This window comes from Mustelus asterias, chromosome 15 (genome assembly GCF_964213995.1).
Source record: "Mustelus asterias chromosome 15, sMusAst1.hap1.1, whole genome shotgun sequence".
NCBI classification, from domain to species: Eukaryota; Metazoa; Chordata; class Chondrichthyes; order Carcharhiniformes; family Triakidae; genus Mustelus; species Mustelus asterias.
Window position 1 is genome coordinate 8,071,664 of NC_135815.1, and position 12,191 is coordinate 8,083,854.

General features: G+C 46.6%; 1 protein-coding gene across 2 annotated transcripts in view; it reads right to left on the reverse strand.

Annotated features, from left to right (window-relative positions):
* Window positions 1-3,831: 3,831 nt before the first annotated feature.
* The window catches only part of ccdc28a (coiled-coil domain containing 28A), a 31,044-nt gene continuing 22,684 nt past the window's right edge, over window positions 3,832-12,191 (reverse strand). For both annotated transcript variants that reach the window (XM_078229432.1, XM_078229433.1), the window contains exons 3-6: window positions 10,838-11,001; window positions 8,851-9,005; window positions 7,564-7,586; window positions 3,832-6,378 (exon numbers count right to left, since the gene is read on the reverse strand). In XM_078229432.1, the coding sequence (XP_078085558.1) occupies window positions 6,324-6,378; window positions 7,564-7,586; window positions 8,851-9,005; window positions 10,838-11,001 (397 nt within the window). In that variant the 3' untranslated portion in view covers window positions 3,832-6,323. The remainder of the gene's footprint in view (window positions 6,379-7,563; window positions 7,587-8,850; window positions 9,006-10,837; window positions 11,002-12,191) is intronic.

The window sequence follows — 12,191 nt, forward strand, 5'->3', positions numbered from 1 at the left end:
ACCTTTAAGTGTATATCTAATTCTCTTTTGAAAGTTGCTAATGAACCTGTTGATCCACCATGTTATGATGTGGAGATGCCGGCGTTGGACTGGGGTGGGCACAGTAAGAAGTCTCACAACACCAGGTTAAAGTCCAACAGGTTTATTTCACCAAGATCCACTATGTTGTCAGGCAGTGCAAACCAAAGGAATGAGAAATAAAGGGGAGAGTAGATAAAGAAACCAAAAACTTTAAATTTCATTTTTATTTAAAACTAGCAAATGCCTACAAAATATTTATGGTGAAATCCCAGTTCCAACTTCCCATCTCAGTTCCAACCTCCCATCCTGGTCCAAATCCCTCATCCCAGTTCCAACCTCCCATCCCAGTCCAAATCCCATCCCAGTTCCAATCTCCCACCCCTCCATTATCTTCATATTGCCCCAATCCCAATATGACTATCATATTTCTGACCCTCAAGTTTGAACTGCCGCACAGGTGAAAGCATTTTCTCCATCTCTATCCTCTGAATCCACCTTCAAATCCTAAAGACCTCCATTAGGCCTCCGTTCAGCTTCCTCTTTTACAGAGGAAAGGGCCTATGCTTGTATGAGCTCACAGATCTGGTATCCATAAGAACCTTGCCCCAATCCTTTTCTTTTGCACCTCCTCCAGCACCTCAATATCCTTTTTAGAATATGGAGACCTGAGCTGGGCACGGTACTCCCACAATGTTGTGTGTTGTAATACTGCTGGAAACAGTCAGTGATATCGATGAGCAGACAGGGAACTTTGGGGGAAAGGGTTTCAGCTGCAGTGGAAGTAGTCCCAGTATTGCAATGTCTCCCCTCATAACTCCAGTTTCTCCATCCCTAACGTCCTTCTGGTAGATCCAATGCTGCAGAAATGTCAGTGGTCTTAAATTCCGTTCTGTAATCAAACATGTGAAACTGCTCATCTGCAATGATTTCCTCCTCATTCTGTTCTTCTAATTATAAAACCCAATGTACCATTCGCCTTTTTATTTTCTTTTAGCCGTCAGCTCTCTCACTTTGAGAGAATTGTATGCTTAAAAAGAGGCGTGGGGCGGCACAGTGGTTAGCACTGGTGCCTCACAGCAAGAAGTTTAACAACACCAGGTTAAAGTCCAACAGGTTTATTTGGTAGCAAAAGCCACACAAGCTTTCGGAGCTGCAAGCCCCTCCTTCAGGTGAGTGGGAATTCTGTTCACAAACAGAGCATACAAAGACACAGACTCAATTTACATGAATAATGGTTGGAATGCGAATACTTACAACTAATCCAGTCTTTAAGAAACAAAACAACGTGAGTGGAGAGAGCATCAAGACAGGCTAAAAAGATGTGTATTGTCTCCACACAAGACAGCCAGTGAAACTCTGTGGGGGTTACAAATAGTGTGACATGAACCCAATATCCCGGTTGAGGCCGTCCTCGTGTGTGCGGAAATTGGCTATCAGTTTCTGCTCAGCAACTCTGCGCTGTCGTGTGTCGCAAAGGCCGCCTTGGAGAACGCTTACCCGAATATCAGAGGCCGAATGCCCGTGACCGCTGAAGTGCTCCCCAACAGGAAGAGAACAGTCTTGCCTGGTGATTGTTGAGCGGTGTTCATTCATCCGTTGTCGCAGCGTCTGCATAGTTTCCCCAATGTACCATGCCTCGGGACATCCTTTCTTGCAGCGTATCAGGTAGACAACGTTGGCCGAGTTGCAAGAGTATGTACCGTGTACCTGGTGGATGGTGTTCTCACGTGAGATGATGGCATCTGTGTCGATGATCCAGCACGTCATGCAGAGGTTGCTGTGGCAGGGTACCACCAGGTACACGGTACATACTCTTGCAACTCGACCAACGTTGTCTACCTGATACGCTGCAAGAAAGGATGTCGCGAAGCATGGTACATTGGGGAAACTATGCAGACGCTGCGACAACGGATGAATGAACACCGCTCGACAATCACCAGGCAAGACTGTTCTCTTCCTGTTGGGGAGCACTTCAGCGGTCACGGGCATTCGGCCTCTGATATTCGGGTAAGCGTTCTCCAAGGCGGCCTTCGCGACACACGACGGCGCAGAGTCGCTGAGCAGAAACTGATAGCCAAGTTCCGCACACACGAGGACGGCCTCAACCGGGATATTGGGTTCATGTCACACTATTTGTAACCCCCACAGAGTTTCACTGGCTGTCTTGTCTGGAAACAATACACATCTTTTTAGCCTGTCTTGATGCTCTCTCCACTCACGTTGTTTTGTTTCTTAAAGACTTGATTAGTTGTAAGTATTCGCATTCCAACCATTATTCATGTAAATTGAGTTTGTGTCTTTATATGCTCTGTTTGTGAACAGAATTCCCACTCACCTGAAGAAGGGGCTTGGAGCTCCGAAAGCTTGTGTGGCTTTTGCTACCAAATAAACCTGTTGGACTTTAACCTGGTGTTGTTAAACTTCTTACTGTGCTTACCCCAGTCCAACGCCGGCATCTCCACATCATGACTACCAGCCTCACAGCGCCAAGGACCGGGGTCTATTCCTGGCTTGGATCACTGTCTGTGCGGAGTCTGCACGTTCTCCCCGTGTCTGCATGGGTTTCCTCCGGGTACTCCGGTTTCCTCCCACAATCCAACAATGTGCGGGTTAGGTTGCCCCTTAGTGTCAGGGGATTATGAGGGTAAATATGTGGGGTTACAGAGATGGGAGCTGGGTGGGATTGTCATTGGTGCAGGCTCGATGGGCCGAATGGCCTCCTTCTGCACTGTAGATTCAATGATTCTATGAAAACTTGCAGAGCTTTGGGGACTAATCAGATATTTCTTTCAGAAAGCCAGCTGACACGGTGAGCCGAATGAGTTATGACTCTGGGAAACCCTCTGGTGCCTTTCTATCGAGTTTATATCCTCATTGCTTCTTCTTCCTTCCAAAATATGGTAAGTACCCAAAGCAACTTAATTTTAATAAGTTCTGTGACATCCGCATATGCTTTTAAAATATAACTAATGCATATGGCCCAACAATTGGCTGATAGAATCAAACAGCATCTTCCTATAATTGTTCGTAATAAGCAGAGTACAAACTATGCTCAATCAGCCTACGCTTGCAAAACCCAAAGTAAACAAGTGTTTGGCACGTGTCTGTGATAGGGCAGCACCTGATGAAGAGTCCTGGGTGTGCTAATAGCTACGCTAACAATCAATTTCAGATAATCAGTTGAGCTCATAACACAGCTCATTTACACTTGCAAGAAGGGACCTATTCTCTGCAACCAAAAGGAATATGTTCAAACCATGTGTCTTTTTAGAAATTACCCAGGAACTTGGGGAGCTGATAGTTCACCGTTGTTTTCTCCATGGCAACATCAGCCAGAGCTGACTTCCCAATCAACCTTTTACCCTGTCATAAGATATAGTGATTGTTCGAAATTTGGCATTCATGTGTTTGTCCTGATGAGTGCAAGATGAAAATCTTTAGCGATATTCCTCATATTAGTCTCACATTTCACCTGTTGCTGCTCTTGATAAGCCATAGCATACCATATAAGGACCAGAATATTATACCACATGGAACAATAACACAATGCTCCATGACCCAAGCATCTGTCTCCGGCCCGGAGCCATAGTGGTTAACACTGCTGCCTCACAGCGCCAGGGACCTGGGTTCAATTCCGGTCTTGGGTCACTGTCTGTGTGGAGTTTGCACGTTCTCCCCGTGTCTGTGTGGGTTTCCTCCGGGTGCTCCGGTTTCCTCCCACACTCCAAAGATGTACGGGTTAGGTTGATTGGCCATGCTAAATTGACCATTAATGTCAGGGGCACTCACAGGGTAAATACATGGGGTTAGAGGCGCAGACTCGATGGGCCGAATGACCTCCTTCTGTACGGTAGGGATTCTACGATTTAAGACAACAAAGCCGAATTGTAGTTTAGCAAAATTTAAACCTTCAGGGAATTAGAAGTAAGAGGAAATGTTGGAAACACCCAGAACAGGCAGCATCCAGGAGGAGAAAAAGCTAGACTGTGATGTTTTGGTTATACATTCTGCATGCCAGTGTGCCAGCAACTCCCTAACATTCAACTACATTAAATACAAGTTGCTGTAGTTTGACCCACATGCTACAATGGTTTGGTCTCGTGCACTGGGTGAAGACACAAACAGCCAAAGATAAAAGTCAAAAAGGACAGTCAAACACATTTAATTTTACTGCTTCATTATGCAATAATCTGGTATGAGCATACAGACAGCGAGAATGCACAAGAATCAAAGCAGCGTGAGCAGTGCTGCATGGATCAGGCCGCAAACCCTGCCTGCACTTCACCCAGCAAGCAGACTGGTGATCACTGCACCTCCTTGTCGTGTCTAAGCTGCAAGGAGGGAGCGGCAAGCACCAAGCTTCAGGTTTTCTGCAGCTAGAACCTTTCATTGGCCAGGCTGAGTTCAAGATTGGCAGTGGTCAATCTGCCAGGTGACCTCCGTTTAAGATTGCTTGTCGTTGGGCAAGTTTTTCAAGTCAAAAAGGATCACCGTACAGAAAATTAAAAGAATACTGATATGCACACTGCACTTTTAAATAAAATAGGTGGCACATTTGAGATATACTATACAAATCCGTGTAGATAGGTATTCACACACACACCACATTCTAGGACAGATGAGAGTCTTCCACAATTGCACTTGCATGAATTGTAAACATAGTAATGTGCAACGAAGCTTGGATTTGACTGTGACACCAACAGCATACGGGTGCTGCTGGAGAGGATCAACCCGCAAGCTCAGTAAAGCATGCTGAGGAATGGAGCGAGAGAAAATTAGAGTTCCGGCCCCAGCAAACCGCCAGATTCATTCAGCCTGGAAGATGCCAGCGAGCACCAGAGGGCAATGTGGCAGTCGCTCGCGGGCCTCACCCTGCTCCTGCACCCTTCCACTCCCCGCCAGAGTCACACAAAGTCCGCTTTGAGGGGATGAGTGGCAGGTGGAGGGAAGTAAAGCAGAGAGCGAGTCACCTTCTCTTCACTTCCACACAAAGTGACCTCCAGCTTAGCAGCATGATCAAGGATCCCGTTAGAGAGGCTTTGCCAGGGAATGCCACTGTATCACAGGAGAGGCTGGAAGGTTAACATTTTAAAACAAGACAGTCCTTTAAAAACCTGTCCTTTCACTTGTCGGGAGCTTAATCATTTCAGAGAACTCACGATTTTGATTTCTTTCCCACCTCCTCCAGAATCTGTTCACTAAAACAGCAGTCATCGACATAAATTATACAGTCCGTTAAACCCATAATCAGTACTTGGCACATTACCTGACAAAGTTGATTTTTTTGTGGTGCTCTGATTTGGTTTCAGGCAGTGGGATTTGAGAGAATCCTTCACTGATTGCTCCCTCCCTCCCTCCCCCACCCAGGCACAGCATGGGGACCCTTACTGTGCTGTGTCGGAGCACCATGTTTCTACAATTCAACCGGGGCACAATCTCCATGGTTGCAGCTGCGGTGATTTAGGATAAGGCAAGGTCGCCTTGGCTGTACCGCAAGGCCAGGCTGCTGCTCTACACTTGCAGGTCAACAGGAGCAAAGCAGCCACACTTGGAAGGCTACAACTGGGTTGGGATGCGATCTGAAAGAGGTAAACCTTGAAAATGGCAGTTCCCCATCCCACCAGTGGATGCAACATTCTGCAGGACGGTTTAGACCGCAACAATGGAAGAAAAACAGTTCAACAGCATCCTCCCAAAATGAGACCTTCCAACGTTCGTGTCTGATGGTCTCAATCCAAGTGAAAATCTCCACAGTTGGCAATATAAAATATTCCAAACTGTCCACTGCTACATCACTTTCCTGTCACCAATTTGCCTCGGCTTTCCCCAGACGCCCGTTGGCATTGTCCATTATGGCTATTATCACGGAGACCTGTTCGGAATCTCCCCCGAGGTGCAACATGTCCTCCCATAGCAGCAGATTCCATCCAGCAATCACCCCACAAAAAAAAAATCAAGAAGGAACATTGCCAAGTACAGCTAAACACAACAATTGATTATTATACAACTGATTCATCCCATTCTTGCAAAACACACTCAAGCCTGAGAACAGTTGCTTCTCTGGGTGAAATGTTGGCGAGAGGCGTGAAACCAGCAAAGCAACAGCAGTGATAATCCATGGGAACTGGTCCGATCTTCACAAAAGTGGCTTCCAGAACCTCCAGTGAGAAGTATTAAGTGCAAAAGAGCAGATCCAGAGAACAATGTCCATCGTAAAGAAGCACCATGCTGCAATTTCCTCGTCAACTGCTACTGTGCATCACTATTCGCATGGTGTTACACATAGAATTCCCAGCCGTTCTTCAGGAGGTGGAAGCTCTTGGGACATCTTGATTATCTGCCAAATTTAGCTTTTGACTGAAGTAAATGGTGGGTTAAGGGTGAATATGTCCAACGCCACACCTTTCCCAGCCATCCCTCTCCCATCTTTGATGTCTATATACGAATTCGTTTTTTGCTTACCACGTGGTACCATGTCACATGCTTATGAGGAGCCAATGACAGGACTGAGAGTAGGCCATTCAACCCCTTGAGCCTGGCCTGCCACTCATAGCCGATCTCTATCTCAACTCCAATCAGGTCCTGGGATCATAGGAATGGAAGCAGCAATGAGGGGCATGGACAGGGTGGATCGGGAGCAGCTTTTCCCTTTGTTGAAGGGTCAGTTACGAGGGGGCACAAGTTAAAAGTGAGGGGTGGGAGGTTTAGCGGGGAGTTAAGGAAAAACCTTTTTACCCAGAGGGCATTGACAGTCTGGAATGTGCTGCCTGGGAGGGTGGAGGAGACAGGATGCCTCACATCCTTTAAAAAGTACCTGGATGAGTACTTGGCACGCCGTGGCATTCAAGGCTGTGGGCCAAGTGCTGGCAAGTGGGATTAGGTGGGCAGGTCAGGTCCTTTCATGCATCGGTGCAGGCTCGATGGGCTGAAGGGCCTCTTTTGCACTGTGGTATTGTGCGATTCAGTGAATGATTCCAGGATTTGCTTTCTCTGGGTCCAATGATCAGGCAGCACGGGGACATTCTGCAACCTCCCCTCTTCAGACTTGATCCAAAGCTCACCACCTCAAACAAACCCCTGAACCATCTCCATAGTCTCGGATCCCACCTCTCATATTCCCATCGAGCAGAGGTTGGGGCGAGGGGGGTGTGTGGGGCGGGGGGCAATGCACCGATTACAGAAGTTTCCTCTGCCTCGGCTGGACTAACTGCATTATGGACCAGGGTTGGAGAGCATATTGCCTGCCCTCTCATTCATCTTGGATAGCACGTGGCTACCACAGGGCAGAGGAAAAGAGAATAAACTAACTACCACAAAAAGAGGAAAGAGGTGAGGGTGGGGGAGGTCGTAAACAGTATGGATTATATGGACTCATCATCTCACAGCTGTCTGTGGGACCTTGCTTACAACAGCAACTGCCCTTTAAAAAGAGTAAAAGTTCTGAAAGTACCCAGAGACCTCCTGAGGTCATGAAAGGTGCCACCTTCTTCAGTCCTGCTGCATTATTACTCAAAGTAGTTCAATACAGGTGGTAAAGGATACATTGAAGAGCTCAGCTCCTCCAACTGCGGGAGAGAAAAGAAAAGCAAGCGTCTGATTACAAGATTCGTAACTACTGCACCCTCTCTGGTTAAACCGTTCAAAGGTCTCAGAGCGCGAGTGAAATGTGACCTTTTCAATGCATGCAAGAGGCATCAGGCTATTTCCCAGCACAGTTAAAGATTATTCATTAGTCACAAGCAAGGCTTACATTAGCCCTGCAATGAAGTTACTGTGAAATTCCCCTGGTCGCCACACTCCGCCGGGTGAATGCACCCTAACCAGCACGTCTTTCAGAATGTGGGAAGAAACCAGAGCACCCGGAGGAAACCCACGCAGCCACGGGGCAGACAACGTGCAAACTTCACACAGACAGCGACCCAAGCCGGGAATCGAACCCGGGTCCCTGGTGCTGTGAAGCAGCAGTGCTCACCACTCTGCTACCATACCACTCACAATCCGAGCATCGGATGGGAATCTCTGAAAGCTCACAAGACACAAACATGGTTGTGGTTAAGACAACAGCTTGAGCTGTGACTGGAGAACAATGGAGATTTGCTTTTTAATAAAAAAAATCATTCTTTGAGCACAGTGTCGCTGGCAACCTTGGCATTTATTGCCCGTCCTTAGTCACCCTGAGAAGGTAGCGGTGTTGGCGAGTCACCTTTTTTAGTTACTGCATTGTGAGGGGTTGGTACAAGTGAGTGGTTTGTTAGGATACTTCAGAGGGCAGATGAGAGGCAATCACATGGGTGTGGGACAGCAGTCACATATAGGCCCAGACTAGGTCAATCTTTTTGGCAAAACAATTAAACTAAATCAAATTAACTGAGGTACAAATCAAAAGGGGCAGCCCCCAAAAAAGGAAGCGCTTGAAACAAAAGACAAAGTAGAAAGAAAAGCTAAAACATCAAACTGGGAGGTTTCCTTCCCCAAGAATGAGCCGGTTGGGTTTTGCTCCTAATTGCTTGCATTGTACCAGGGAAAGTGGATGAAATTTAAAAACTAATTTCTCGTAGCATTGCTCCATGGTGCCGAGGAAAAGGAGTCCTGTAAGATTCGCCTCCTTCCCTAGCTTAAGAGCACCAATTGTATCAATCCAATCATTGAGATTAACCAGCCCTGTCAAACCAGTGACCTGGAAGGGTCTGTGGTCCAGCCACTCAGTGGATTAATCAGCTTGAGCTACCAGGAGATTGCGGCCGCAGTGGCTCTTTCTTTTCATTCCTCTCTGCTTGGCCCCAACATCTCAGACCCGGTGGAAGTTGGCCACTGCTCAGTGAGACTTACGTTAGTTAGCAACTTGTCCAGGTGCACGTCCCGAGCTATGACCTTCTGCTCCTCCACTGGCTCGTCAAGGTCACTGTAGAGGTCAAAGTGCAGGCGGGCTAGCTTCTCTTGCATCTCACGCACGTGCTCCATCTGCTCGATGGAACACTCGTTGCCTGCAGACGACCACAGAAAACAGGCAAGCCCCCAACAGTCAGAGCGGTCAAGTGCAAAGAACGGAAAAACAGAAACATTAGAAGCGGGAGCAGCTTGGTCAGTGGGGCCAAATTAATTCATTGTGAATAATGAAGAGGAGTGATCCCAGTATCAGTCCCTGTATAATGCTGGTCCTCACCTTCTGCCAGCCTAACAAATTACCTTTAACACTTAATAAAAGCAAATTATTGCGGATGCTGGAATCTGAAACCAAAAGAGAAAATGCTGGAAAAACCTCGGCAGGTCTGGCAGCATCTGTAAGGAAAGAAAAGAGCTGACGTTTCGAGTCCTGACGACCTTTTGTCAAATCCCAAAGGATGGGCTTTGACAAAGGGCCGTCTGGACTCGAAGCATCAGCTCTTTTCTCTCCTTACAGATGCTGCCAGACCTGCTGAGATTTTCCATCATTCTCTTTTGGTTTCATCTTTAACACTTACTTCTGTCCTCTAGTTACTTTTTGCTACCTATTTTGCTACTCGTCCTTTGGATCCATATGCTATGACCTTAGTCAGGAGACGCTTATGCAAAGGCCTTCTGAAAATGCAAAGAGATTACAGAGGGACATAGATAGTATGCAAGACTGGGCGGAGAAGTGGCAGATGGACTTCAACCCAGATAAATGCGTAGTGGTCCATTTTGGCAGGTCAAATGGGTTGAAGGAGTACAATATAAAGGGAAAGACTCTTAGTACGGTAGAGGATCAGAAGGACCTTGGGGTCCAGGTCCATAGGACTCTAAAATCGGCCCCGCAGGTGGAGGAGGTGGTAAAGAAGGCGTATGGTGTGCTGGCCTTTATCAATCGAGGGATTGAGTTTAGGAGTCCGGGGATAATGATGCAGCTATATAAAACCCTCGTCAGACCCCACTTGGAGTACTGTGCTCAGTTCTGGTCGCCTCATTACAGGAAGGATGTGGAAAAGATTGAAAGGGTGCAGAGGAGATTTACAAGGATGTTGCCTGGATTGAGTGGCATGCCTTATGAGGATAGGGTGAGGGAGCTCGGTCTTTTCTCCTTGGAGAGACGAAGGATGAGAGGAGACCTAATAGAGGTGTATAAGATGTTGAGAGGCATAGATCGGGTGGACTCTCAGAGGCTTTTTCCCAGGGTGGAAATGGCTGCTACAAAAGGACACAGGTTTAAGGTGCTGGGGGGTAGGTACAGGGGAAACGTTAGGGGGAAGTTTTTCACACAGAGAGTGGTGGGCGAGTGGAATCGGCTGCCATTAGTGGTGGTGGAGGCAAACTCAATAGGGTCTTTTAAGAGACTCCTGGATGAGTACATGGGACTTAATAGGATGGAGGGTTATAGGTAGGCCTAGAAGGTAGGGATATGTTCGGCACAACTTGTGGGGCCGAAGGGCCTGTTTGTGCTGTAGTTTTTCTATGTTTCTATTACATCTGTTCAGCCACAGGGCCTGTACTTCCAGGATTTAGCCAGTGGCCTAGCTGAAACATTGCTGTGCGTGTGGGGATGCTGGGGGAAAACGGGAGTGACCTTAATTATGGCTCCCAAGCAGAAGGGCCTACTGTCATTCACCGTCAAGATGAGATGTACCAGGAGTCATATCCTGATATAAAACAAAGAGTAGGATGGGGTAGGTTGGACACACTTTTCACACGGACAATCTTCTGATCAGGTGGAGGTGTTTCCAGCTGGATTCTTGCTGAACAAAGCTCAACTCCACTTGCACTGCCTCCGTGCAGGGAAGAACAGATCAGGTAAAGGTCAAGCAAAAACCAACCCAGCATGTACTTTGAAGAATCCTGCAATCACACAAAAAGATCCTTTTACCAAACGCTTGAAGCTTTCCAGAGTGGAAGTCGGTTAGAAGGCTGAGCAATCCTCTCTCCATCTCTTTCACATCAGATACATCGGTGAGGAAGGAATGCTGAATAGGGGCTGACTGAGTGCTCTTCCCAGCTACACTCTGTAGTTTGGGCTTCTCTTTGGCTACCCTGAGGACAAAGAAAGGAAAGAAAGCAAGAATGAGTGCACGAATAGATTAAAATCTGCAACTCCCGAGAGTGGAAAACTCGGACTGTGTGGCCAAGAGGACAGCTTTGTGCTGTCAGATTGATGAGATGTCAACTCAAATTCTCCACTCTGCTCAGGTCTTGGTTTCAGGCCTGCTGCTCGAGTCAATTGTTGACAAACAAACATACAAAAAAAAGAGAAACCTTTTCTTCACCTCTGAATCCTTTGCTCATTTTAAACATCCAGTCTTTGATTACCAGCCCTTCATCCATTGGAAGCAGTTCATGATTTTGAACACTTCTGTGAAATCTCCTCTTAACCTTCTTTGTCCTAAGAGAACCCAAGATTCTCCAGTCTCTCCAAATAAGTGAAGTCCCTTTCCTTGGTACAATTCTGGTAAATCCTTTTTGCTTCCTCTCCTAAATTGCAGTGCTCAGAATTGAACACAATACCCTAAATAAGCCCAACCAGCATTCTATAAAGGTTTCATTGCATGTGTACCACATGTTTCTATTAATAAAGCCAAGGACCCCCATTTCTTTTTAACAGTTTTCTCAACTAACTCTACCATCTAAAGATTTGTGCCCATATACCTCACTGTTTGCTACATGTTTGAGTTCTGTGTCATCTTTGACCTTTGACATTATGCCCAATGGAGGCCATTATCAAAGAGAGAGAGAGAGAGAGAGTGGTCCTAAAACCAAACCCTGGGGACATTCTTCCCCCAACCTGAAAAATCTATTCCATCATTATTCTCTGCTTTTGGTCCCAAGTCAATTGTGCACCCAAACTGCAACCCTTCCTTTAATCTTGTGGGTTTTAATTTTGCTAACAGGTCTATTATGTAGCACTTTGTCAAAAATCTAATAAAGTCCAGACATACAAAATCAACTTTACAACCCTAATTAACCTTTTCCTTGAACAAATGGGTGTGGACTTTAATTTTGCCCTGGATTACAGTATTTCAAAGTTAGAAATCATAGAAACCCTACAGTACAGAAAGAGGCCATTCGGCCCATCGAGTCTGTACCGACCACAATCTCACCCAGGCCCTACCCCCATATCCCTACATATTTACCCACTAATCCCTCTAACCTACACATCTCAGGACACTAAGGGCAATTTTTTAGCATGGCCAATCAACCTAACCCGCACATCTTTGGACTGTGGG